Source organism: Capra hircus, chromosome 3, assembly GCF_001704415.2.
Source record: "Capra hircus breed San Clemente chromosome 3, ASM170441v1, whole genome shotgun sequence".
Taxonomy (NCBI): Eukaryota; Metazoa; Chordata; class Mammalia; order Artiodactyla; family Bovidae; genus Capra; species Capra hircus.
The window spans coordinates 14,491,652-14,519,152 of record NC_030810.1 but is presented as its reverse complement, the minus strand read 5'-3'; the positions used below and the strand labels follow the sequence as shown (position 1 = coordinate 14,519,152).

The 27,501-nt window shown below is 55.0% G+C and overlaps 2 protein-coding genes across 2 annotated transcripts in view; both read left to right on the top strand.

Annotated features, from left to right (window-relative positions):
- The window catches only part of BMP8B (bone morphogenetic protein 8b), a 32,328-nt gene continuing 5,062 nt past the window's right edge, over window positions 236-27,501 (top strand). Inside the window, exons 1-6 of the mRNA XM_018042197.1 lie at window positions 236-572; window positions 16,562-16,751; window positions 17,190-17,338; window positions 24,983-25,183; window positions 25,913-25,992; window positions 26,489-26,599. Of these exons, the coding sequence (XP_017897686.1) occupies window positions 236-572; window positions 16,562-16,751; window positions 17,190-17,338; window positions 24,983-25,183; window positions 25,913-25,992; window positions 26,489-26,599 (1,068 nt within the window). The remainder of the gene's footprint in view (window positions 573-16,561; window positions 16,752-17,189; window positions 17,339-24,982; window positions 25,184-25,912; window positions 25,993-26,488; window positions 26,600-27,501) is intronic.
- On the top strand, window positions 19,133-20,904 carry LOC102191520 (succinyl-CoA:3-ketoacid coenzyme A transferase 2, mitochondrial). Its single transcript, XM_018042185.1, has one exon. It carries the CDS (start codon window positions 19,154-19,156, stop codon window positions 20,705-20,707), a length of 1,554 nt encoding a protein of 517 aa, XP_017897674.1. The 5' UTR covers window positions 19,133-19,153; the 3' UTR covers window positions 20,708-20,904.

Genomic DNA, 27,501 nt, shown 5'->3' with positions numbered 1-27,501 from the left:
GCGCAGCGGAACAGACAGACTAGCCGATCGTCCCTGGTTCCCAGAGGAGCCCCTGCCCGAGGCGGTGCGGCCGCAGCCGACGGTCCGGGAGCTCTAGGGACCGCGCCGCGTTCGCGGGCGACCCACGCCCCGTCCCGCCGGCCCCAAGCCAGGCCCGCCGCGCGCCGTCGGGGCGGCCCCGATCCGGGCCCCGCTGGGAGCGGATGCGCGCGCGGTGAGGCCGCCGGGTCCCGCCATGGCCGCGCGCCCCGGGCCGCTCTGGCTGCTGGGCCTGGCGCTGTGCGCGCTGAGCGGCGGCGGCGTCCCCGGCCCGCGCCCCCCGCTCGGCTGCCCGCAGCGCCGCCTGGGCCCGCGCGAGCGCCGCGACCTGCAGCGCGAGATCCTGGCTGTGCTCGGGCTGCCCGGGCGGCCCCGGCCCCGCGCGCCCCCCGCCGCCGCCCTGCTGCCGGCGTCCGCGCCGCTCTTCATGCTCGACCTGTACCGCGCCGTGGCCGGCGACGACGACGAGGACGGCGGGGCCCCCGAGCGGCGCCTGGGCCGCGCAGACCTGGTCATGAGCTTCGTCAACATGGGTGAGCGCGGGCCCCGGGCGGGCGGCGGCGACCCCGGGAGCCGGCGGCGGGCTGAACGGCCCTACGGGGTCTGAGCGCGAGCGGCAGGGGCGTGCGCGCCACCTCGCGCAGGGGGAGCGCCTGCTGGGGGCGGGGAATCACCTTGTCGTGGACAAGGACCTGCGGGAGGATAACCTGCCCGGCTCAGGGCAGCGAAGTCTTAGGGATGTGGGGGTCGGTGAGCTGCTGGACCGACAGGGACGGACGAGGAATGTGAGTCCCAGAGGCGTGTGTCTTCATCTGCCCCCGAACACCCCCGACGTTAAAATCTTGTAGTGTTAGGTGGACCTGGTAGTGCCAGGAAGACAGTCTGGTCCTGGCGAGACAGATGAATAAACAGAGGCTGTGATGCTGTCCCTGTGATAAGGGCGGTATGAAGAGCAGGACCAAGTTCAGCGTGGAAAACCCTGTCACGTCATCAAAGCACCAGAGTTTAGGTGAGGACCCAGATGTCCTGAGCCCACGTTGAGCAGCCTCTTGCGTGGGTCACATAGGGGTGGGGGCAGGGGAGGGGAAGGCGTAGACTCTGAGCTCAGTGGGGCAGGGACTGTGGTCTTGTCACCCTGGGCTCGCATCTGGGACTTGGCTTGTCATGGAATGAGTATCTAGCCCCAGTGAATGACCCGATGGGCGGTTTGAACCCCCTTTGTTCTCCCAGGCAAAGCCCAGCTTTTCTTCTCTGCAGAAATTATACTCCAAATCATGGAGCCATTTACCCTTTTCTCAAAGATCACCTTTTCCATAACTAAACTCTCTTTAATCTACATTCATGAACATAGGTCTCCCATCCGCTTTGTTTCCTGCCTGTGGCCAGTGAGGGGCATGGATCTAGGCTGCGGCAGACACCATGCTAGACCTGGGGACCAAGGACCATAGCTCAGGCCCAGGTGGGGAGAGCCATGGGACCCAGAGCAGGGAGAGGCCCGTTGCCAGGGCCACCAGCCTCCCTCCACCTTGTAACCCCCCAGCAACCCTGTTGGCAGACATGATGATTTTCACTCCCATCTCCCAGATGAGGACAGTGAGGCTCAGAGGGGCGGTGTCTTGCTCGGGACAACATGACCTATGTGTGGCTGAGCCGGGACAGGCCCAGGTTCTTTGGCCTTCCATCCCGGGCTCAAGGAGGTGACAGTTCTGTGTCAAGGGGGGAGCCTTTCATGGTGGAAAGAGCTGTCAGAGGGGTTTCGGCAGAGGGGCTCAGGGGTCAGAGTGACAGCAGGTTTTATGCACCTTCAGCCATTTGCTTCTTATGGTAGGGCAAGAAGAGGGGACTTTCAGGGAAGCCTGTTCCCCGCCTAACAGCTGGTGGTGGGCTCAGGTGGGAAAGTGAGCAGCAAGAGGTAGCTGTTAACCTCTGCTGAGATCCCAGTGCCAGCTCGGGACTTGAGCTGGTGGGTTCTAGATGCTGCCTCCCTGGTTAGAAGTTGGGTGGGGGACTGGGGACAGAGGCGACCACGTGTGGAACTGAGGCTGGAGCTCTGTGCTGGGGACAAGCTGACTCCGGGCACAGGACCAAGAAGAGCTATGGATACAGCCTCCCTGAGAATGCCCCCACAGGAGCCCTCTGTGACGAGTCACCACCTAGCCCAGGTCCCTCTTTCCCCAGCACCCCTTGGGGCAAGGGGTACACAGCCCTGGTGGGAGCTTCTGCTGTGAGTGAGCAGCACCCCAAGCTCAGGAGGACCTGGTTCCCCTCCTGCCTCTGCTGTGTGGTCCTGGGGAAGTCCTTGCCCTCTCGGAGCCTCAGAGCTCTCCTTGTAAAATGGAGCTCCTCATGGTCTATCCTCAGAGTTGTTGTGAAATAGGTTGATAGAGCAGAAAGTCAGCCCCCTTTTAGGGGGAACCCAGCCCTGGTCAGTGCTGACCCCAGTCTCTCCGAGCTGCTGCTCAGCCTTGGTGTGGATGTGTGGAAATGTTCTCACCTGTCTTATAGACACACGAGACCCAGAAACAGATTTTTGAAGCCAACCAAAGGTGTCTGTCTACCTGTTTTTGAATAAAAATTAACATTTGAAGTTCCATAGTCCTTTCAATACTCATTTCATCCATGTAGCAACTTGTGAAGCTGTTTTACCAGCCATGGGCTCAGAGAGGTTAAATAAGCAACCCAGGGCTACATAGCACATCCGCGGTATCATCCAGACTGTGGACTCCAAATTCCAGTTTCTTCCCACGCCACCTCTGCATGTTTCATGGAGATCTAAGGCCTGTGACGCTGTGAATTAACAAGCCGATCTTTGTTCAGGGGAAGCCTGATGTGTGGGCAGGTCCAGCCAGCTGTCAGAGGGCCTTCTTTATTCTGATGTACTAATTGCACTAGTAAAACTTCTTCAGTTGAATCAGTTTAACTGGTAATTATGTGGGCTGATGTGGGGATTAGGCAGCTACCAGCGTTGTTTCCTCCTTTGGAGGCCCCGGCCCCGGGCCCCTGAAGGTCGACAGGCCCTGAACCACCCTGGAGTCTAACAGCAGAGTCGCTGCGGCGTCAGCACCCACGCTGAGGCTCCCACACCTGTGGCCTCCAGCTCCCCTCTGCTGCTGGCCTCACTAGCTCCTGAGAGGCCAGGCCTGGGGCTTGCTGGGCCCTGACCATCAGCAGCACCTGTAGGACCCAGAGGCGTGGGCCTCTCAAAGGCTTCCGTCCAGGGGTCGGGCCTCTGTCCAAGCAGACACTCCAGGGGCCTTCTGGCGTGACTGCTGGAGTCTGTGCTGGAGGCCAGGGCTGTGGTCAGAGCTAGGCCCCACCTGGCCTGCCTGTCAGTCTCTCCCTGTGGACTCTTGGCTCCCTTTGGCCAGGACACAGAGATAGGTAGGTCTGGGACCTCGAGGAGTGGACAGAGCTGGTCCCTGGTGTCGCCTGAGCTCGGGGGAGGAGACCCTGAACTAGGAGGCAGCACCCAGGGTCTTGGCCCTCCTGGGTCCTCCGTGGATTCCTGCACGTTCCTCCCTTATCTGGTCCCTTCTCAGCACACTGCCCACCCCTCCGCCCAGCTCAGGTGTGACTGGCTGGACCCCAAGTGTCTTAGGCTGGCCCGGCCCCTCCAGAGAGAGGCAGGAGAGACACCTCTGGTATTTCTCCTGAATCCTTCCCCACCTCCTGTCTGCAGAGTGGCGGTGCCCATGCTCCAGATTGAGAAACTGAGGCACAAACAGCACTGCAGGCTGATGTGTCATCAGAACTGAATGGGACCGTCTTCTCCTTTGTCCTGACCCTGCCCTGAGCTGGGCTCCCTCATTCCCGTGGTCCCGGGCAGCTGAGGAGAGGGGTGTGAAGGAGCTGAGCTCTTGGGTTCGGGAGAGGCAGGGCTCCGTTGGGAGTGAGGGGCCTGCCCGGATCCTGTTCAGCCCCTGACCTCGAAGGAGTGACCCCTCACCTCCATAAGCCCCGGGGTCACTTACTTTGCTTCCTTACTACAGAGTTCTTTCATGTTTTCCTGACTTCACTCCACAAACGGTCCTGGGGCGCTTGCTCTGTCCCAGGCTCCATTCCAGCTCCTGGAACGTAAGAGGGGACGAGACAAAGACCCTCCTTATGGAGCGGACCTTCCGGTGGGAGAGACACATGCGTGCCCCTCAGCCGCAAGGTGACTGTCACCTGGTCCACACGGTGACGCCCTCCCTGGGCATCAGGAGGGGATGGACAGTGTGAGGACGGACAGGATGGGCTGGCGTTCTGAGCCGGACTCAGAATTTGCTTCTTGACTCCACCTCCTGCTGTCAGTGTGATCTGGACTCTCCAGTCCACCTCTCGGAACCTCCATCCCCTCCTCTGTAAATGGAGATGCTCATGGTACCCACCCTGGAGGCTGTTCAGGGACTGTGTGAGCAGACACCCGGTGACGACCACATGCCGAGACCCTCCATGTCTGTCCTTTCATCTCATCTCACAATTACAGTCGCATCTTTGTTTTAAGAGGCTCAGAGAAGTTAGGTGGTTCTCCTGAGGCCACGCAGCGGGTCATCTTCCTGCCTGTGTATCTTCTGCTCTTGTCCTACACAGAAGTGGCCTCTCCCCCGGCCCAGGGCCCATGATTAGGTGCAGTGAGTGCATGCTGCTGCGTTGGACTGTATTAAATGTGAGGCTTTGTTGTGAACTAGGACATGATTTTTAAAATATCTTTGTTTGGGGATTTACAGAACTAATGCATGTTCACTAAAAAGTTTATGCCATATAGATTCATTATAGAATTTCATTACAGAAAATTCAGACCATGTGTCTAGAAATATATCATATGAAAGCCTCTAGTAATCTTCTGTGTACCTCAAAGAGAACCAGTGTCTTAATCCTTTAGCGTAACCCTCCCCACAACCAGCCCTGATTTTTAAAAACTAATTAATTTGGCTGCGTTGGGGCTTAATTGCCTCATGCAGCATCTTTTGTTGCAGTGCTCGGATTCTCTAGCTGTGCCATGAGGGCTCAGCATTTATGGCACACAGGCTTAGTTGTTCCACAGCACGTGGGATCTTTCCAGACCAGCGATCGAGCCTGTGTCTCCTGCAAGGCGTATTCTTAGCCACGACCACCAGGGAAGTCCTTAGCTCTGATTAAAAAAAAAAAAAAAATCAATTTGTGTTCATCTTTTCTAAGATATTTTCTAAGATCTTAAGTGGGATCTAAGTGCCTGCTGGTTGGCCATTTTGTCTTTCACTTAATAAATCCTTTATCTATCTTGAAAGTCGAATATCGGAATGACCACATTATTTCTCTTGTTATCTATCTACGTTTCATTTATTTATTTTCATTTCAACTTTGTTGTTGTTCGGTTGCTAAGTCATGTCAGACTCTTTGCAATCCCATGGACTGTGGCATTCCAGGCTTCCTTTTCCTTCACCATCTCCTGGAGTTTGCTCAAACTCGTGTCCTTGGAGTCAGTGATGCCATCCAACCTCCTCATCCTCTGTCACCTCCTTCTCCTCTTGCCCTCACTCTTTCCCAACATCAGGGCCTTTTCTAATGAGTCGGCTCATCACATCTGGTGGCCAGAGTATTGGAGCTTCAGCTTCAGCATCAGTCCTTTCAACGAATACTCAGGGTTTATTTCCTTTAGGATATTTCAACTTTATTGAAGTATAATTGACATATAAAATTCTAAGTTATTTAAAGTGTACATCAGGATGGTAAAACATCCCCCCCACCCAGTTAACACATTTAATCACTTCACATATGTGTCCTTTTTTTGCATATGTGAAAATACTTAATTTCTACTCTTTTAGCAAATTTCAGTTATACAACACAGGATTATCAATTGTAGTCACCATATTTTACACTAGATCCTCAGACCTTATTCAGTTTATGACGAAAAGTTTGTACTGTCTTACCAACCTCTCCCTATTTCTCCCATCCCCAGCTCCTGGCACACACTTTTTCTACTCTTTTGACTTTTTTTTAAAACCCGCATATAAGTGATACCATGTCATATATGTCTTTCTCTGGCTTATTTCACTTAGCAGAATACTCTCAAGTTTCAATCCATGTTGTTGAAAATGACAGGATTTCCTTTTCTCTCATAGCTGAATAACATTCATATATATGTGTATATATATGCACCCATAGATATTATATTTATATATATGCTATATCTTTAAAAAATACTTCTCTATTTATTTGGCTGCCTTGGGTCTTAGCTGCAGCGTCTGGGGTCTATTGCTCTGTAGTGTGTGCTTCCCCTTAGTGGCACGTGCACTTAGTTGCCCCACAGCGTGTGGGAACTTAGCTCCCTGCATTGGAAAGCGGATTCTTTACCACTGAGCTGACAAGTAAGTCCCTGCCATATCTTCTTTGTTCATCTGTAGATGGACACTGAGGTTGTTTCCATGGCTTGGCTATTGTGAATAGTGCTACAATGAACATGAGAGTACAGATAGCTCTCTTTTTTAAAAAACTGAGCTGTAAGTGACATCATCTATCAGTTTCAGGTGTTCAACATAATGACTCAATATTTTTGTTGAATACATAGTTATACTTTTTTTCACTCCTTAATATTTTATTTCCTTTGGATATATATCCAGAAGTGGGATTGCTGGATCATATGGTAGTTCTATTTTTAATTTTTTTTAGGAACCTCTATACTATTTTCCCAGAGAAGGCAATGGCACCCCACCCCAATACTCTTGCCTGGAAAATCCCATGAACAGAGGAACCTGGTGGGCTGCAGTCCATGGGGTTGCTAAGAGCCGGACACGACTGAGCGACTTCACTTTCACTTCTCACTTTCATGCATTGGAGAAGGAAATGGCAGCCTACTCCAGTGTTCTTGCCTGGAGAATCCCGGGGACGGGGGAGCCTGGTGGGCTGCCGTCTATGGGGTCGCACAGAGTCAGACACGACTGAAGCGACTCAGCAGCAGCAGCAGCAGACTATTTTCCATAATGGCTTCACCAATTTACATTCCCGCAAAGAGTGCACAAGGGTTCCCTTTTCCCTACATTCACTCTCTCTTATCTTTTTGACAATAGCCATTCAAAGAGGTGTGAGGTGATATCTCATTGTGGTTTTGGTCCTGTTGGCCATTTGTATATCTTTGGGAAAAGGTCTATTCGGTTCCTCTGCTCATTTGAAAAACTGGATCGTTTGAGGGTTTTTTGCAGTTGCATTGTAGGTGTTCTTTATGTTTTGGATATTAACCCCTTATCAGATATGTGGTTTGTACATATTTGCTCCCATTTAGTAGATTGCCTTTTCATTTTGTTGATGGTTTCCAGGAGTTGGAGATGGATCCTTTTCTCCAAAGCCCTACCTGCCACCAGGGTGGTGTGCCCTGTGAATCCCTGATGACTGAGTACTCCTCTCCAGCCCCCATCTTCTCGGTCTTTCCTCACTCTTCTGGGGTAAATGACTACTACTGCCCCTAGGTGACAGATGAGAAGTAGAGTGTCGGAGTCTAAGTGACTGACCCAAGGTCCTGGGTACCCAGATTCAAAGGAGCAGCTATGAGAGCTGGGTCACAGCAGCGAGCAGGGTTGGCCTTGGTAATGGGAGAGCAGAGCTCTGAAGACCAGGTTTTAATTCAAGGTCTGCTACTTGAGATCTGTGAAATTTTGGATAGCTTACTTAAAGTCTTGGCACCTCAATTTCATCATCTCTATTTATTTTTATTTCTTTGGCTGGACTGGGTCTTGTTGCGGCACATGGGATGGTCGACCTCCGTTGTAGCACGTGGCCTCTTTAGTTGCACCATGTGGACTCTCAGCTGTGGCATGTGGGATCTAGTTCCCTGACCAGGAATTGAACTCTGGCCCTCTGCGTCAGGAGTGAGGAGTCTTAGCCACTGAACCTCCAGGGCAGTCCCTCCTCATTCTAAAAATCAGAATAAATAATATCTGTATCATAGTACAATGGGTAAATAAGCAGGTTAAGACACTGAAAAACTTAGCAAGTGCTTGAAAAGTGAAGTCAGTCGTGTCCAACTCTTTGTGATCCCATGGACTGTGTAGCTTGCTGGGCTTCTCCATCCATGGGATTTTCCAGGCAAGAACACTGGAATGGGTTGCCACCTCCTTCTGCAAGCAAGTGCTTGGCACCGCTCAATAAATGGCAGCCTGAATGGTGAGGAAGGGCCTGCTGTGTTTATCTACCTTTCCGCCCCCGTTATTCACTTGAGGACCTGGAGCTGAGTGGTAAGAGCACAGTGCCAGGATCAGATCCCCATTCCACTGAGTACTTTTTAGGGGATGCTATGGTGCTGCCCAGATCTTCTCTCTGGGGTTGAGTCACTCATTGCCCCAGCTGCCTAGAGAGTGGGTCTGTCCCTAGGCATCAATCCACTAGCTTCTTGCTCAAGGCTGGGTACCCTCCCTGGGGTCACCCCACATCCAGTAACAGGCTTATCAGAATATAAATGCCCAGCCTCATTGCCTCACAGAGGGACAGTTCTGAAGGGCCATCAGCCCCAGAGCTCCCCGTGCAGCCGGAGTCGCTTGGCCCTTTTGTGATTGAATCACCTGCGCCCGCTCCTGCTCGCTGCATTCCCTACAAGAACCCTCTCCACTAAACCTTCCCACTCAGTCTGTTGCCCAGGAAGTCTGACCTAGGATATATTTATAAGATTTTTAATGCATATTCTTATTTATGGCTGCACTGGGTCTTCGTTGCTGCGCTGGCTCTCTCGAGATGCGGTGAGCGGAAGTTAGTCTCTAGTTGCGGTGTGCAGGCTGCTTATTGCGGTGGCTTCTCTTGTTGTAGAACGCGGACTCCAGGTACAAGGGCTCGATAGTTGTGGCACGTGGGCTTAGTTGCCCCTTGGCATGTGCGATCTTCCCAGACCAGGGTTCAAAACCATGTCCCCTGCTTGGGCAGGTGGATTCTTAACCACTGGACCACCAGGGAAGTCCCCTATTTATTTGATTTTTGTGTAAGTTATTTACTGTTCTGTGCCTCAGATTCCTCATCTGTAATATAGCCATCCTAGGATGGCTGTGAGCATTAAATGACTTACTCTGCATAAAGGGCTGAAACAGTGCCTGGTAGATGCTCAATTTGTTTGTTTGTTTGTTTGGTTTTAGCCCCAGTAAGTCCAGCTGGTAGTGACAAGACCTAAAGTAAAGCACAGTTATTTTCTTTGCTGGCTCTGTTCCCTGAGCAGCAGCCATTCCTTCAGAACAGTCTAGGGCTCCAAGTATAGGAAGGGTTCTGGGGAAGCCAAAGGCTGCAAGACCCAGGTATGGAGAAAGTTGGATCCTTCAGCCTGTGGTCATTCCCTCGCAAACACTCCTGGGAACCCAGTGTGTGCTCTAGCCCTCCCTGGTTATCTTGGTGCCCACTGCAAAGCAGAGTTGAGTCCAAGGTCTGCTCATTACAGTGGGAAAGATAGGCCCACAGACAATCCAATATAAATGATCATCAAGTGGAAGAAATGGCCATTTCCCTGCTCAAATGTGAGCATGAAAGCTTAGTACTGCAGGAGAGAGACCAGATCCCTCTCTCTCAATGGGAGATGAGCAAGCCCAGAAGACGGGGAGGAATGGCCTCTTGGCTGAGGGACAGGGAAGTCTTGGGAGGAGGTGGAGTTATGCTGAACCTTGAAAGAAGGGTAGACTTTAGTTCGAAGAGGGTGAGAGGGAAAGGTGAAGAAGCAGAGGGGAGACATGGAGGTGAAGAAGCTCTTGGTCTGTTTTTGGAACTGCAGTTCCTCACGTGAAAACCCACTCATGGCTCCTCTTGCTTGAGGTCCTTCTGTGTGTTTCTTTGCCAGCTTGGTACTCAACACTCAGCTGTAGTCCGGTGCCACCCGACGGCGTTCCCTTGACACATCCTCGACCTGCTGAGGCCTTAGATGAGGGGAAGGGAAGCAGACTTTGCAGACAGACACACCTATTCTCATCCCACCTTGGGAGTTCTGGGTGTGGTCTTGGGCAGATTGGCCACCTTCTCTGACCTTCAGTGTTCTCAGCTCTGAAATGCAGTGAATAATGCTTCTTTCTCAGGGTTGCTGTGGTTGCCAGCCTCCAACATGGCTCTCAAAGAACCCTGCCTCCTGGTTTTCACATCCTCATGCCCCCCCGCCCCCGCCATGGGGCAGAACTGGTCTGTGTGACAATAGGGATGCTGTGTCACTTTCAAGGTTAGGTTATAAAAGACTGCAGCTTCCACTTGGGCCCTGTGTGTGCCCTGCACCCCCGACCCCCAGGTGAGCTCATCCTGAGGGAAGATCATGTCGTGTGAGGTCCACAGTGGGAGGCTGCTACCCTCAGCCCCAAGCATGAGCTGAGGATCTGTTCGTCCCAGTCAGGTCTCCAGGGACCTCAGCCCCACCCGACAGCTTGCCTGTCACCTTGTGAGAGACCCTGAGCCAGTGCCACCCAGCTAAGCGCCTGGATTCCTAACCTTCAGAAACCATGTGAAATAGTAAGTGCTGGTTGTTCTCAGCTGCTACGTTTGGGGTGATTTGTTACACAGCAATAGCTAACTAACACAGTTAAGTAACGATGAACAAAAATGCCCGGGATGCCCCCACCTCTGCCACCCTGCCAAGAAACCATGAACAATCTGAAAGCAGGGACCAAACCGGCTCTCATGCCTTCCCCCAAGCTGTCCCCCCACCCCTGTGCGGCCAGCTCTCAGGGCAGACTGGCGATGCTGAGGGAAAGAAGCATCGGAAGGCAGGGAGCACCGAGAGCCAGGAGAAGGAGAAAGAGCAGGGCCCGCCTCCCCGTCTGTGCGGATCACGCTCCCCACCCAGGACCCGAGTCCCTGCAGAGCCCTGCCTGGAGGACCGTGGCCTCAGGAGGTCGCTCTCAGGCACCTGTTGATGGAAGAACCTTGTGAACAGGTGACCCCCCCCCCATCCCAGTATCGCCACCAGAGCAAGTCCAAGTCCACTCATTTCACACAGGCTCCAAGTCTGCAATTCCACGTGAAAGACCCCTAACCTGACACCCGATGCCCCGCGATCCTCTGCCCCCTTGGGCCTCAGTTTCCTCATCTATGCAGGGTGGCCCCAAAGGCCTTTCCAGCTCCCACCAAAGAATGTGCCCCCGCCCTCCCCACCTGCTGGTGGCCGCCCACCCCCCACCCTGGGGGTGAGGCAGGCTCGGGGAGGGAGCACACGGCCAGTCCTCACATACACGCACTCCCCTCGGGACACAGGGCGTGTGTCACCATGACCGCGTCCTTCTGGAAAGCCCCACAGTTCGGGTCTTTCCTGGGTTGACCTGGAGGAGCTGCATCCTCCTTGCTCACATCTCCTGGGATCTATTTTTGGCCGTGGCGGGCTTGATGTGGTGCGGCGGGCGGGTGCCCCTTTTAATTTGGTCTCTGAATCCGGCTGAGGTCTAGATGGTAATTATGAGCATGGAGCCATTTATGGAAACAGGTCCTGAAAAAGTCAGTAATGAGAACTGACTAAAAATGCCCCAGAATGAAGCAGCGCTGAGATTCCTGGGTGGGAGGGAACACTTCAGGAGGCAGAACTGGGACGTGATGGAGTCCGAGGCTCCCCTGGGACCTGGGGCTGCACAGACTGGATCTTGTCTTAGGTCTGAGGGACTCCTTGGCCTCATTACCGGTGGGACCAGCCAGACAGGCCCAGCCCGTCTGCCTCCGGGGCCCCGGGGAAGCCTGTCCTCCTTGTCAGGCTGTGAACAGAGGCGAGTCCCGCAGCAAATAGAGAACATGGGTGGCTTCAGATGGAGGCCTGAGGTGACCTGGAAGCCCACTCCCAGACCAGCAGGACCCCCCAGTTCAGGGGCTGCACTGCTGGACACTGAGTCACTGTCCTGGGGACCAGAGGTCCTTGGGAAGAGGGGCTGGACAGCCCCTCTCTGGGCCCAGGGGACACGAGGGGCTGGACGAGCAGACTGCCAAGGCCTCCCATTTCCACCCAGTTGTTCAGTTTCTGCCTCCAAATTGGTCACCGTCCAGTGGACAGATGAGCCAGGGATGGGGACCCCGGGACAGGGAAAGGAGAGACTGGCAGGCTGATGTGTGGGGTCAGGGGAGGGCAAGGGGGCTGTTACAGCTGGACTGAGAAGAAAGTAGCCTTTATACTTGGTGGGATGGGGCAACCCTGGGAGAGGGCTTCAAGGAGGGTCTCTCGGGGAGGGTGTTTATACCAGATGGCCCAGGAGACCATGAGGATGAGCCAGGCCAGCTCAGGAGGCCTGGAAGCAGAGCCAAGCTTAAGACCCTCCCATTGTCCCTGAGGGCTGGGGAAGGGCTTCAGGAAGGACTGTCAGACAGGGCAGAAGATTCCAGGCTCTTAGCAGTCACAGCAAACAGGAGGAAGTGGGTGTCTTTTGAAGTCTTACTTTTTCGGTCAGAAAGAAGATTCAGATTGTCCGGGTGACTATAAATTTTGTTGAGGGCACAAAAATAGCCAAAGCCTATGTAGGTTTCGGGCGGTGGACGTGGGGTGTGGCATCTGGAGCTCTAGGCTGAGAGTGGCGGGTGCAGGGCCTCAGAAATGGAAAGGCAGAATGAGGATCCCGGACATGGTGGCGGCGGCCGCCTCCTGCCCCCAGAGGGCCCTTCCCTCAGCTGGGGAACCTGGAGCTGGTTTATCAGAGGCTGGAGGAGAAGGCTGAGGCTCCAGTTAGCGCTCACTGGTGAGTCATGTCTGCTCATTATTCGGAGGGCAACATTAAGGTGATCCAGAAGGTAAATTCATCTGCTGCTGCTTCCCCAGACAGAAGGAAATGGCAACTCTCCCCAGTACTCTTGTCTGGAGAATTCCATGGTCAGAGGAGCCTGGCGGGCTACAGTCCATGGGGTCCCACAGAGCCAGACATCACTGACCACCTGAGCACACACCCTAGACAGAAAAGCTGGATCAGTGATTGAACATGTTGGGCAGCTTTTATAATTTTTGGAAAGCAAACATGTGCCTGTGGAGCCAGACGTAGCTTTGTCTTCACCCTGTGCCAAATGAAGAGCTTTGTGGCTGTCCTTTCATATTTTTGCCAGTGTGTCTTTGGAACTCTTGTGTCAAAGGATAAATTCAGGATATTGCAAAAGCATGTTGCCAAAGTCCTCTCCATGGTATTCCTATCAGCACCATATATGGGAATATGCTCAACTGCACTTACTTATTTTCTTCTCGCAGGTCATGCTAAGCACCTACGGACAAGCCCCCCACCCCTTCCAATTCCTTGAGCCCAGGTCGCTCTGTAGTTCACTTACAATAGAAATGACAACCCCTAGTTTACTTGTCTTGTTTGCTTCCATTCTGTCTGCCCTATTAGACTGGAAACATTGTGAATGCACCATCTTTTAAAAAAAATTTAAATTTATTTATTTGGCTTCACTGGGTCTTAGCTGCAGCATGGTGGTGGTTTATTCACTAAGTCATATCTGACCCTTGTGACCCCATGGACGGGGAGCCTGGCCCCGTCCATGGGATTTCCCAGGCAAGAATACTGCAGTGTGGGTTGCCATTCCCTTCTCCAGGGAAGCTTCCCGACCCAGGGATTGAACCCATGTCTCCGACATTGTAGGTGGATTCTTTACTGCCGAGCCACAGGGGAAGCCCCACGATCTTTAGTAATCGTGTGTGGGATCTAGCTTCCTGGCCAGGGATGGCCCCTGGGCCCCCTGCATTGAGAGCATGGAGTCTTAGCCACTGGACCACCAGCAAGTCCCCTGAATGCTCTATCTGGTTCTGTCTTGCTCACTGCTGTGTTCCCAGTGCTCAGAACAGTATGCTTTCACATACAGTTAGAACTTGATAAATTTGTCTATAAATTACACTTGATAAATGAATGGATTAATAAATGAACGATGAGTACATTTATTTAGATAACAATCACTCAAAATCTCCCCTTCCCCTCCACCCCTTGGCCTTGGAACTGCTGACACAGCCTCTCACATCTTCGCTCAACGTTAGGAGAATGTAAGTCAAGCTCATCCCAAACTCCTACTAAACAGCCATTCCTCCCAGTCCATTGCCTGACTGTTTACAAAGTTCTTTCATGACTGCGAGAGGAAAGCTGGGCTGTCTCCTCATTCTCAGTTCACACAAGAGGAGACCAGGTCCAGAGGGGAATGTCCATTCCTGGTTAGTTCAGGGACAGGCCTGCAAGGAAGCCCTGACCCCTGGCCAGAGCCCTCTGGGCTGCCTTAGGCTGCCTCCCTGGCTGAAGCAGGCTTGGTCTCCACAGTTAACAAGGGGGACAGAGAGGTGCCAAAAAAATGTTTTCCTAGAACACTAACTTTTGGAAAAATCTCTCTCCCAACTCAAGGCCACAGGCACTGAAAAAGCTGCAAATCCAAAGTGGCCTCTCCCTCCCTCCCCACTAACCCTAACCCTAACCAATTTCTAATGAAAATCATTTTCCTAAAAATGTCCCACCGCTAGTGCTTGCCTGGAACAGCTGGGACAGGCAGTTTCCTGTGCGGGAACTATGGGGTGGGGGTTGGGTGGGCATCGCTTTCACACGCCCACAGCACAGAAACTGGGAGCTGAGGTCAGTCCAGGGGAACAGGGCTCTCTGGACCCAGTACATGTGGGCCCCCAGGTCAACAAGGGAGGGAGGCCACAAAGCTTGGTGCCCTCGGAGCTGGCGGTTCGTGGTTGTTCCCTCAGTCCTGGATCCAATGTGAGTCAGTGTCAGGCCTGCAGACAGGTTCCCAGGGACCCACCTGTCAGCCCCCTCTTTGCCTTAGGGGCAGATACACTCAACGATGCTTTGAGAGGGGTCCGGTACAGGGCATGGCTGGGCAACCCTTTTTCATTCTTGGGGTCACTCCCTGGAACAGCCAACAGCCTGGACCTATTTCACCCTGCAGATCAGGGCTGCTTCCATAGCCACATAACAGAGGTGGTCTCTGCAGTTACCTAATCCATGGAAATGGTCCCCAAAGCTGTGTGTGTGTGTGTCTGTAGGCAGGAGGGGACTCGTGTGGTGATATTCATGGCGAACATCACTTGGTGAGGGTTCAGAACCCTGCCCTCCACACCCTTCCTGTGTGGGAGGACCTGGATCTGCCCGTGTCATGCTGCCCACGAAACAGCCTGGCTGGTGGGTGGGCATTTGCTGCGGGTCCAGCCCCCGTCAGACGATGGGCATTCTGTTCCCTCCTCCCTGGTCTGGGATGAAAAGCCCATCTCCTTCCCAAACACGTGTGTCCATTGGCCCCGCCCAGCACAGCTGTTTGCCCACCCCTGGACCAGGTCCCCACCGCGAGGACAGGAAGTGCTCCCACATCCGCCTCCACCACCAGCCTGGTGACTTGTGGTCGCTGAGTCCAGTAGCCAGAGAGAGAATTTTTAAAAAGACTCACAAACATGTAATTAAAATCTCAGTGTTGGTTTTAGGGGAAGGCTTGGGGCGGCTCCCACCCCTGCTTTGTGGAAACACAGATTTTTAGTGTTTGAAAGTGACAGGAGGCTAAAGTGCGATGCCCTAAATATACTGTCCTGGGCATTTCCGGCAGCTGGGGAAATGTGGGGTTTACTCCACTCCTGCGGTCTCTTGCCCAGACTGAGAGCATCCTCGCCACCAGCCCGCCTCGGGTCCCTGCAGTCTGGGCTTTACCCTCGCCTCCACACATAGCTTCCACTCCACCCTCAGACCACGACCCCCTGCTGCCCAGAACCCTGGCCCTCCACTGGTCAGAGCACAGCCCACGCTCCGAGGCCAGGATTCCAGCCCTTGCAGCTGGACCACAGCCAGACTCACACCACGAGCCCCAGCTCTGCACACCTGTGCATAGAGGTCCCCTCTGCCTAGAAAACCTGTCCTCCCAAGACTCCTTCCTGTCCTTCAAGGCAGTTCAGGTGTCACCTCTTCCAGGAAGCCCCCTCAGATCACACCATGGGACCCTTCAACTTCCCCCGCACTTGACACAGCATCTTTGGGAGCTGTCATCCTACCTCGCCTCTTTCTGGTCCTTTCCACATCTCCCTCCGGTCTCCCTCCTCCTTCCCCTTGTTCCTCTCATACTTTGCTGGGTGTCACAGCTGCTATTTTCACTGCTGGTGCCATTGTCCCTCAGCTCTAGGCCATTGCTCATGCTGGTTCCTGCCTCTGTGGTTTCTTCTCCCTTGACATCATGGCACATCCACTCTTCACCCCAAGGCCCAGCTCCAAAGTCAGCTACATGCCCAATCTCCCCTCACCTGCCATCCAGACACCAGCAGGCTCTGGGAGCCCTCGTCCCACTCAAATGCTTTCAGCTATGTCTCTTTTCAGCCTTGGGTCTGAGTCCGTCTCCCCAGAGGAGGGACCTGTCCTGTACCCCATCTGTGGGTCCAGTAGGATGTGAGCAGGGCAGGCTGGGTTTAGGGCTTGGGGGCCAGACATGGACGCTGCCCTGCGGCACTGCCACGTGCCAGGGGCTGAGCCAGGCATCTCAACACACAGCTCTTGGAGCCCTCTGAGCACCCAGGAGGCAAAGCTGGGACAAGCCTGTTCTCGAGGGAGTCAGTCCTGCCCAGACTGCCCAGGCCCCCGGCTCCCAGCCTGGAGCCGGAGCCCGAACCTCGAGTGACCGCCAGCCCCGCTCTGTCTTGCAGTGGAGCGTGACCCTGCCCTGGGCCACCAGGAGCCCCACTGGAAGGAGTTCCACTTTGACCTTACCCAGATTCCGGCCGGGGAGGCCGTCACGGCCGCGGAGTTCCGGATTTACAAGCTGCCCAGCACCCACCCGCTCAACCAGACGCTCCACATCAGCATGTTTGAGGTGGTCCTGGAGCAGTCCAACAGGTGCCTGCCCCACACCCCCCCACACCTGCTCAAATCTCTGCCAGAGTGTCTGGCCCAGCCCTGGGGTGCATTTCCCAGAAGACAGAAGGGGAGCTTCCTGGGCAGCCCACCCTCAGAGAAGAAAGATGTTTGGCCCAAGGCCTTGTCTCAGCCTTGTCTCACTGTGGGGACAGGCCAGCATCAGTCCTGGATTCAAGTCCCCATCTTGCTGTCTTGGCTGTGGGACTATGGATGGGTCACTGAACTCCTGAGCCTCAGTTTCCCCATCTGTACACAGACTCCGTAACACCTTTGTAGAGTAGACAGTGAAATAAGGCCTGAAAGGCACCCAGGCCAGAGCCAGGCGGGTAGATGCCCCACTAATGGTCCCCCAGCGGGCACTGGAAACACAAAGGCAGCTGTGCTGGCCCTCGGTTAATTGTTCTTTCGTGTCCACAGGGAGTCTGACTTGTTCTTTTTGGATCTTCAGACGCTCCGATCTGGGGACGAGGGCTGGCTGGTGTTGGACGTGACAGCAGCCAGTGACCGCTGGCTCTTGAACCGTAACAAGGACCTGGGACTCCGCCTCTATGTGGAAACAGATGATGGTAAGACAGGGGTCAGCATCGAACCTTCCCCTGGGGCTCCTCCAAGGGAGCTGCTGGCAGCAGACACAGCTGGAGCCCCCTCATTTGGCCCTGTAGGGCTGGCCTTTCTCAGTCGAGGGGACTCAGTGGCTAGAGGGCGGGGGCTCCTCAGTGCGGGACAGCAGTAGGGCAGGTTGCTTGCCTTTCCAGGCCTCAGTTTCCTCACCTGTAAAATGAGGATTCGCGCCTTCATTCATTCACTCAGCCGGTGTTTGGGGGAGAGCCTCTTTTATCCCGGAGGTGGGACTAGAAACCCTGCAGGTGGGCCCACGTTGGTGTGTCTGAGGTGCAGCAAGGGGCCACCGTGGCTGGAGCACAGAGGGCCAGGAAGTGATTGTGAGGAGGTTGAGAGAAGTGGCCAAAATATAATGTATGAAATCAGTGTTATTTTATTAAAGAGCAGTGGAGGCCGGCAGGATCTGATTCAGCTTTTTATAAAACAACCCTCTGAGACGCTCCCCCGCACGGAGATGTGGCCTCTCCCCTTCCTTCAGTGTGGGCTACACTTAGTGACCTGCTTCCAGTGTGTGCACAGGCCAAGGTAGTAACTTTAGGGGGAAACCTGAGTGGCACTCCCTCAGGCAGGTACTTGGGCTCCCATGAACATCTCATGTAGCTCCCAGACACCCTGGATCTGACAAGATGAGAACACTTCACCTCCGTGGTCTTTATCCTGGAAACCCAGAACCCCAGTCTCACCATGAGAAAAACACCAGACAACCTGAAACTGAAGTACATTCTACAGGAAAAAAGACACTGAGAAATGAATTCAATCCGAGTCAGTCATGGTGTTTAGTAAATAATAAGACACCGATATTGGTTCATTAGTTGTAACAGCGGTACCCCAGTCATTTAAATGTACTTTCCAGGTGAAACTGGGTCTGAGCATGTGAGAACTCTATATAATCTTAGAGTATTTTCTCTGAATCTCAACTATTGTAAAATGAAAAGTCCATTTATCTTATGTACAAAATAAATATCCTCTGATTAGCGGGGAGAGTAGACTGTGGGGGACAAGAGCGAAGTCAGAGAGGCCCCAGAGCCTCGCAGGTTTGAGGTGGGAGCTGGGGTTGGGGGAGCTTGTCCAGGGAACTGAGGAGGGTGCTTGGAGGAGGCGCCGGTGACAGGACTGAGCCAGTGGCTCTTTTTATTTATTTATTTATTTTTATTTATTAATTTTTATTTTTACTTTATTTTACTTTACAATACTGTATTGGTTTTGCCCAGTGGCTCTTTTTAACAGGTTTGGTGGTGTTCTTGCCCGAGGTGGGGACAGAGGAGGAGCAGGTTTGAGGCAGGAAGGCAAGAGGTCTCCTTCGGCGGGGCTGTCGTTGAGGCCCGGCTTGACGTCCGTGGAAATGTTGCAGGACCGGGAGCGCTGGGGACACAGGTGTTGGAGCCCGTGCCCCGGGGGTGGAATTTTGGGGGGTGGGGGGCGACGGGAGTAGCGCGCCTGGGAGGAAGGGTGACGATGGAGAGGGCAGGAGGCCGGCGCCCAGGCTTCCCGGGAGGGACGTCGCCTCGGGGTCTCCGAGCGGCAGGCCCGGGATCCCTCTGGTCCTCCAGACGATCCAGGCGGTCCCGCCTCCCGCCTTCGCGGCCCGGGAAGCGCGGGCCCACGGGCCCTCGGAGCGCGGAGACGGAGCGGAGCGGCGGGAACCAGCCGGGCGGGCGCATCACGGCTGGGCGCCCCCTGCTCTGTGACGCGCGGGCGGGGACGCGCGGTTGCCTCCTGTCCCCGCCGGGCCCGGAGCCCGAGCCGGAGCGGAGCGGCCGATGGCGGCCCTGCGGCTCGTGGCGTCGGCGCTCGGGCGCCGGGTCCCCGCCGGCCGCTCGGGGCGCGCGCTGGCGAAGGGTGGCGCGTGTGGCTTCGCCTGCAGCGCCCGCGCGCGCGTCAGGTTCTACACGGACCCGGTGAAGGCCGTGGGAGACATCACTGACGGCTCGAGGATCATGATCGGGGGCTTCGGGCTCTGCGGGATCCCGGAGAACCTGATAGGGGCGCTGCTGAAGACCCGCGTGAAGGACTTGACTGTGGTCAGCAGCAACGTGGGGGTGGAGAACTTCGGTCTCGGCCTCTTACTGGGGACCAAGCAGATCACCCGCATCGTCTGCTCCTACCTGGGGGAGAACTCGCTCTGTGAGCAGCAGTACCTGGCGGGTGAGCTGGAGCTGGAGATCACGCCCCAGGGTACCCTGGCCGAGCGCATCCGCGCAGGGGGCGCTGGTGTGCCCGCCTTCTACACCCCCACGGCCTACGGGACCTTGGTCCAGGAGGGAGGCGCACCCATCAGGTACTTACCAGATGGCCACATCGCCATCCTCAGCCAGCCCAGGGAGGTGAGGGAGTTCCATGGGCAGCACTACCTGCTGGAGCATGCCATCACCGCGGATTTTGCTTTGGTGAAAGGGTGGAAGGCCGACTGGGCAGGAAATGTCATCTTCAGGGCCAGCGCCAGGAACTTCAACGTGCCCATGTGCAAAGCCGCCAGAACCTCCGTGGTGGAGGTTGAGGAAATTGTGGACGTGGCGTCCTTTGCCCCAGAAGACATCCATGTTCCTAACATTTATGTAGATCGCATAATACAGGGGGAAAAATACGAGAAAAGAATTGAGCGCTTAACTGTCCGGAAAGAGGATGATGAAATATGCACGTCTTCAGATAACATAAGGACACGGATCATCAAGCGGGCAGCTCTTGAATTTGAGGACGGCATGTACGCCAATCTGGGCATCGGCATCCCTCTCCTGGCCCCCAACTACATCAGCCCCAACATCACCGTGCACCTTCACAGTGAGAACGGGATCTTGGGCTTGGGTCCCTTTCCATTAAAAGAGGAGGTGGACGCGGACCTCATCAACGCGGGCAAGCAGACAGTCACCCTTCTTCCCGGGGGCTCTTTTTTCTCCAGCGATGAATCATTTGCCATGATTCGAGGGGGACACATCAACCTGACCTTGCTGGGAGCCATGCAGGTTTCCAAATACGGTGACCTGGCTAACTGGATGATACCCGGCAAGAAGGTGAAAGGCATGGGGGGCGCGATGGATCTGGTGTCCAGTTCCAAGACGCGAGTGGTGGTCACCATGCAGCACTGCAACAAGGCCAATGAACCCAAGATCGTGGAGAAGTGCACCATGCCGCTGACTGGGAAGCGGTGTGTGGACAGGATCATCACCGAGAAGGCCGTGTTTGACGTGCACAAGAAGACAGGACTGACCCTGATTGAGCTCTGGGACGGCCTCACAGTGGAGGACATCAAAAAGAGCACGGGGTGCCCGTTTGCCGTCTCCCCGAACCTCAGACCCATGCAGCAGGTCAAAATGTAGCCCGAGAGTGAACCTCGGTCCCAGAGCGTGTGCTTCTGCCTTCACCTCCCAGGACTGCATTCCAAGGAAGCCACCGTCACATTTGTACATTTCACCAGCATCCTGCCGGCTTTGTCCTGCCATCCCAGGCTGCCTGCCCCTGGATAGCCTAGGTTCTCTCAGGAGAGACGTGCCTTTAATTAAAAACCAGAGGAAAGATATTGACCTTGTGTGTCCTGTGAATTCTGAGAAAGCTCTGCTCCCATCGCCCTCCTTACTGTCTGTGATATTTACATTAAATTCTATGTGGTTTGAGATGATCCCATAAAAGGGCTTTCATTGAAGTGCCTGTTAGCATGAATGACTCATGAACCATAGGGAAAGTGACGGGGGAGGAACAAATCCACCCAGAGTCTGCCTCTGGAGTTTCCTAGAGCCATGAAAACATACACGTGTAAATGTGAGTTTGTGATCAGGAGAAATGCTGTCTTAAAGAATGACTTTTTTTTCCCTTTGGCCCCTTTGACTTTCCTTCTGGACCTTTCATTTTGTCCCTAAGGTTTGTTTTCATTATAGCCTCACCTTCTCTGCCCCCTATATTTCTCCTTCTTATAGCTAAGCATATGTCTCAAGAAGGGAAGCAAGAATGTCTAGGCAGCCAGTAAACTGGTCACAGGGGCAGTTGAAGAGGGAGAGACCTTGAGTGCCGCTATTCTGCAGGGAGGTCTCCTCTGAATAAACAGTCCAGCCGTGTGGTTCCAAAGGCTTTGGCTTAGGATGGGAGGGATCTAGAAACCTGAGAGATGGACTTCAGTGGGCTGTCTCATCTCAGATCGTCCAGATCAGACACTGGACCCTTCCGCTCTGTCACAAAGCCTGAACTGGCCTTTTGTTCATACTCCCTTGAAACTCAAGAGAGGCAGAGAGGTACTTCATCCTGAATCCACAGTCTCACAAGCTAAACAGAAAAAAATGTATGTGTGTGTAGGGTTCAAACTCAGGCCTGCCATGGAACTCAGGCTTTCTCAATGTGGCCTTAGGGCTGCACAGGAGCTCATGGGTAAGAACACGAAGCTCCAGCTGGTCAAGGAAGGCCTTTCGGAGAGGCCTCCCTGGAGCCTCACCCTGGCGGGAGGCCCAGATCCTGCAGTAGAGACAGTGCGTCTGAAGGGACAGCCACAGGATGTCGGGACCGTCAGCAGGCGGGCAGGGGATGGGCGTCACTGGGGGGACAGTGTAACACCTTCCGGGGCTTCTGGAGCCGAGGACCTGACTGCCCTGGGTGTCGGGAGAAGTCTTCCAGCAGCAGCCAGGACAGGCAGAGGTTTCCAGAAGCAGAGCAGTGAGAGGGCTGTTCAACAGTAGGAAGAAGGAGAAGCTCTGAGTTCCTAGTTCTCCTGGTGAGGAAACAACCCGCGGGACAAAGGTGCTCGGTCACAGCTGGCTTCCCTCCCAGGCCCCCAGGCACCCGGACTGCCCTTCAACACGCGGCACGAGGGTGCCATCCATGGCAGCAGTCTGATAGTGGGCAGAGGCTGCAGGGAGGCTCAGGTGGCACCCAGGGCAGAAAGAGGCCTTGGGGAGAGATGAGAGTGACCTTGGCCTGGCCCAGGGGGAGATGGATGAGTCCCTAGGGATGGGATGGGCAGGGGAGCTACCATGACATCCAGGCCCTGATTGGGAGGTTCCAAACATGGGGGGAGGCTGGAAATGTCAGGGGCCTGCCTGGCCCAGAAGAGCAGCATCTTCATCCAGGCCTGCAGTGGGGGAGGGAAGGCCGCAGTGTGGCCCCCATCTCCAGGCGTGGCCACACATCCTTGTCCCCTGCAAAGGGACGGCATGCCTGCTGGCACCCTCACAGCTCAGGTCTAGAGCGGGGACTCTGGGCCCCAGAGGCTCCTGGAGTTCCCGCTCTGCTTTCTAGTAAGGGTCCTGCCAGAGCCAGGCAGCCTGGGCGCCACCACCTGGACAGTCCAGGCCTGCCCTGTGACCCCACCTCTCTGTGCCCAGGACTCCCCAGTACCAGACAGTTGCACAAAGAGAAGCCTACAGTGGTCCCAGCCTTGGGTCACCCAAGGTCTCCCTGGCCCGTCTATGGACAGGGCTCTCCAGGGACTCAAGACAGGGCACTGCACACACAGGCCTGGAGGGTGACTGGGCCGAGGTTGTCTCAGATGTCCACTGGGGAGATCCACTCCAGTGCCACATGGCTGAGAGCTGTCCATCTGCCCAAATCGCTCCATAGCCACCTCCTGGTGCCCTCAGGACCTTTCCCTCCGGGGAGGAGCTGCTGTGTGTCTTGTGGCTTCGCCTCCTCACGGGCCGGCTCTTCCTGTGACCCTCACTTGTCGTGACCCAAACTCCCCGAATGGCTTCTCCGTGGGCCCCTTCAGTGTCAGCTCCTGTCTCAGCAGGGTCATTCCTGAGTGGCAGCTCTGATGATGAGCCCAGTGCATATAGTGGCAGGTGATGTCATAGGTCAAAGGTTAGTCTCTGGTCAGTTGGTTGTTGTCAACTCTGGCCCCTGGACTTGGGCATAAAGCACAGCCGTGTAAGGGCTGACCTTTGAGGCGAGCTGTGTGTGGGGCAGACAATGTCCTTGACATGTCGTGTGCAGTGGAGATCATGAGACCGACCCACTAATGTGTACACTTGCTTCATATCAACGTGCCTGTGTTTGTGTGTACGCATACATTTATGTGCATGTGTGTCCATGCCTGTGCATCAGTGTTGCAACACTGGGGCGAAATGTACTTGGAGATGGGATGCTGCACCTTGTGTTTTAAGAAATGCGACAGTGAGCTTGTAGTCACATCCCTGTTGTTTAGTCTGAGAAAGTCCCATCAGGAAAGGAAATGACATTTTCCCTTTATGGAAAAGGAAAAGATATTCTCATCTTTATGATGACAGCCAGGACATAAGCTAAATGTCTTAAAAGATGAACTAGCATCTAAACATTTCCAGATCTACTCAGAGGAATTTTATCTATTTGAAATGTTCGTAGTTGAGACTTAAGAACTGAGAAAATGTTTAGGTGGAAAAATTGGGGGAAAAACTATAGACTTCTTTGTTATGTGGGAATTTAAAAAAAAATTATTTTGTTTTGGTCGTGTGGATCTTTGTTGCTGTGTGTGGGCTTCCTCTGGTTGTGGCTAGTGCAGCTGCTCTTTGTTGTGGTGCCTGAGTGTCTCACTGTGGCGGCTTCTCTTGTCTCAGAGCACAGGCTCTAGGCACACAGGCTTCAGCAGTTGCAGCTCTATGCTCACAATTTAAATTAACATGAAAAACGAAAGCCTAGAAAGAATGAAAATGGTGTATTGTAGTGTGGAAGGGGTTTTATATTTTTCCGAAGTTTCTTTACAGTTGTTTTTATATCACTTTGACAATTAAAAAATGAGAGGTCACTGGGAATACAAAGAGGTACAGGAAGATAGTTTTATTGGTGAAGTTGACTTTTCCAGGGATAATCAGTGTGTTTCCTGCATCCTCAGGCTTTAAGCGGATGTGGGTGAAACTCCACTTTTACAAGCATCACTGCTTTGAGGCTAAAGCCCCAGTTGTGTCTCTGCCCACAGCCTTTTCTCTTTCTTCCTTTTTAAACCACAAACCTGGTGGCTAAGAACATAAGAGGACAAGAACTTGGGCTCTGGGATTAGATGCTTGTGTTTGAACCCGACTCTGGGACTTGGGGGTAATGTCTCTGCCTGCTGAGCCTGGGGTCTCCTTCCGGGACTTGAGGGGATGTGAACAGCCTGCTCTTGGGTGGTGTCAGCAGAGCAAGCACTAAGTCCGGGTCACCTCCCAGCCAGGGGTTGTAAATCCTACACTGATCCCTAGAAAGGATGGGGTGGGAGCTAGAGCCCCACGATGGAGGTTTGACCCTGGTTCTGAGATCTCCGGCAGTGGGGCTCTGGGCCGTCACTGAGCAGCTCTGTTTCTTGGTGAAACAGAGCTTCACGGTCCAGGGTCATCGTGAAGACTGGCTGGGATTGTCACGTGAATGGACTGAAAGTTGTCCACCTGCGTGCCCTCAAACATCACTAATCCTCACCCTGTACTGGCAAGGCCCCCTCCCTCACCCCATAGAACTGCCTGCCCAGGCAGGAGCCAGGCTGAGGTGGGAAGGTTGAGGGGCTGGGGCTGGACTGGGGACTCGGGTCTTCAGAGGAGGAAACCCAGGCCCAGTGGGTCCCTGAGGCCTCAGCCTTGAGCTCCTGGCTGGCCCAGAGCGGTGCCTGCTGTGTCTCTGCGCAGCGCCCGCCCTCAAGTGACCCCTCTCTGCTCTCTCCATCTCAGGGCGCAGCGTGGATCCTGGCCTGGCCGGTCTGCTGGGGCGACAGGCTCCGCGCTCCAAACAGCCTTTCGTGGTCACCTTTTTCAGGGCGAGCCCTGGCCTGGGCCCCGCCCGAGCCCCACGGGCAGCGAGGCCCCTGAAGAGGAGGCCGCCGAAAAGGACCAACGAGCTGCCGCCCCCGAACAGACTGCCGGGGATCTTCGGTGAGCCTGGGGACGGAGTGGGGACGGAGCCCCTCTGGCCTCAGCGCGGTCAGGCCCACGGTCACCCCACTGCCTTTCCTGATACCCTCTGCCCTGCCCCCTGTGGAGCGACCGCCCCACAGTCTCCAGGGCTCTGAGCATCCACCCTTGCTGCCCCCGCTGTCCCAAAGTCCCTTCTCTGCCCTCAGGGGCTCAGCAGGCCTCGCCCTGGTCTCTGTCAGAACCAGGGGCCCCTGCGGCTCTCAGTGCTACCCCTGGCGCCCTGCAGGGTCCAGGTGTTTGTGTGAAGGTCACCCCACCAGGCCGAGCCCCGCAGGATCAAGGCCACCAGGGGCCCTTTCCTTCACGGGAACCAGCCTTTGCTTGACCTCAATGGGAGCACTTGTCCTGTGGAATGGGCATGGCAGGAGAGGCGGGGGAGGTTGGGGTGACTCTGGGGGAAAAGGCTGCTGGATGGCCAAGGGCCCCCGGGGCTTTTCCTGGATTATCAGGACCCCACAGGCTGAAAGTCAGGGGAGGCTGGACTGAGTGTGGGGTGACTGCAACCAGAGGGAGCCATCGAAAGTTCTTGAACTGGGTCATGGCACCAGCAGAACTGCAGACATGGGCTTTAGGAGACCAGATGGGTTCGTTTCCCACCATTTATTATTCAACAAATGTGTGCATCGTGGCGTCCCCCGCCCTGGGAACAGCAGCCCAGTAAAGCCCTTGCCCCTCGTGTCCCTGCAGATGACGTCCACGGCTCCCACGGCCGGCAGGTGTGCCGTCGGCACGAGCTGTACGTGAGCTTTCAGGACCTGGGCTGGCTGGTGAGTCCCGACTCTCCTCCTTTCCTAAAGACCTTCCCCACCTGGAGACCGCAAGTGTGTCCCAGGGGAGGTAGACCCACGGAGAACTTTGATTGTCTTTATTTGCCTCTGTGTTTTCCAAGTTCTCTAAAGGGAGAAGTGCTGTTGTGTAAAACCATGAATATGGAGACTGAGTCCTCAGCCATAAAATGTCCGAGCTGCAGCAGGAAAGCTGAGGCCAGGGTGGGCAGTGCCTCTGGCGGGGCTGTGACTGGGGGTGGCGGGGGAGGATGCAGCTGCGCACTGATGGCGTGTGGAGGGGACGGAGCTCGTGTCCAGCTCAGTCCACCGAGGGACTACGGTGCATGTCTGACCTGGGAGCGGGGGCACTCTACCCCCGGAGGTGTCCTGAGGCTGCGGGAGGGAGGGGGCAGCCCTGAGTCGTGCTGTGACAGGTGCTGGATGAAGGGCTGGGAGGGCACATGGATGGGACTCACCTTCTCCCACTATCCCCCAGGACTGGGTCATCGCCCCCCAAGGCTACTCAGCCTATTACTGTGAAGGGGAGTGCTCCTTCCCGCTGGACTCCTGCATGAACGCCACCAACCACGCCATCCTGCAGTCCCTGGTCAGTACCGCGCTCTCCTGCTCGGACACCCAGGGGAGGGGTTCGCCCTGGGGAGGGAGCCGTGCAGCCAGGAGGTGACGGTGGACTGCTGTGTCAGGGAGCCTTCTTCACGTGGAAACCTTCCTGCCTGCACGTGCAGTGGAATCCCACAGCCGGACAGAGACGGGTCCCTGTGTGGCCACTCTGTATGGAGACCCTGCGTCCCATGCACTTGAACAGCGTGCAGCAGGCTCTTGCTGACTGGTGTGCACACATACACACCTGCGCACTCCACGTGCACATGGGGTCATTCACATCCATGGGGTGGGCCTGCCTGCTGGTGGTCGAGGCACAGCACGTTCATGACCAGTGGGCATCCCATGCAACTACCCGTGCCCCAGGTCACACATGTGCATTCACTGCCGAGGTGGGACACACACCCTGGGGGTCAGGCTGAGTTACACACGTGGAGGTTCTGTCCTCTCTTCCTGCGTGAGAGTCACGGCGTGCCCTGTGCCCTTCTGGCTTCGGCTTCCCCTCCCAGTCCTCTCCTGTTGCTTTTTCTTCCGGGTCCCTCTTGCTCTTTGTGTTTTTACAGATCTTAGGGCTTCTGATGCCCTGGTGTCTGGGGTAACTTTAAATGCTGGAAGTTTCTAGTAGGAACATGATTGAGGCTGTTTATTGCTAAGTGTTTGCAGTGGTTTTTGTGTGTGTGCTGAGGCTTATTTCTAGAACGTTGACCTGGGCACTCTAGTTAGAGGCTGTTCAAGGTGTTGCCAGAGTGAGAGTGAGTGAGTTAAGAAAGCAGCCTGGACCCCCGGTAATGCCTCCTTTCCCAGTGGTCACGTGGGGTTTGCTGGAGACCCCCCTCCCCCAGGAGCCACCTCCCTTGCAGAATCTCGGGGTGGTGAGACGTGTGTGGG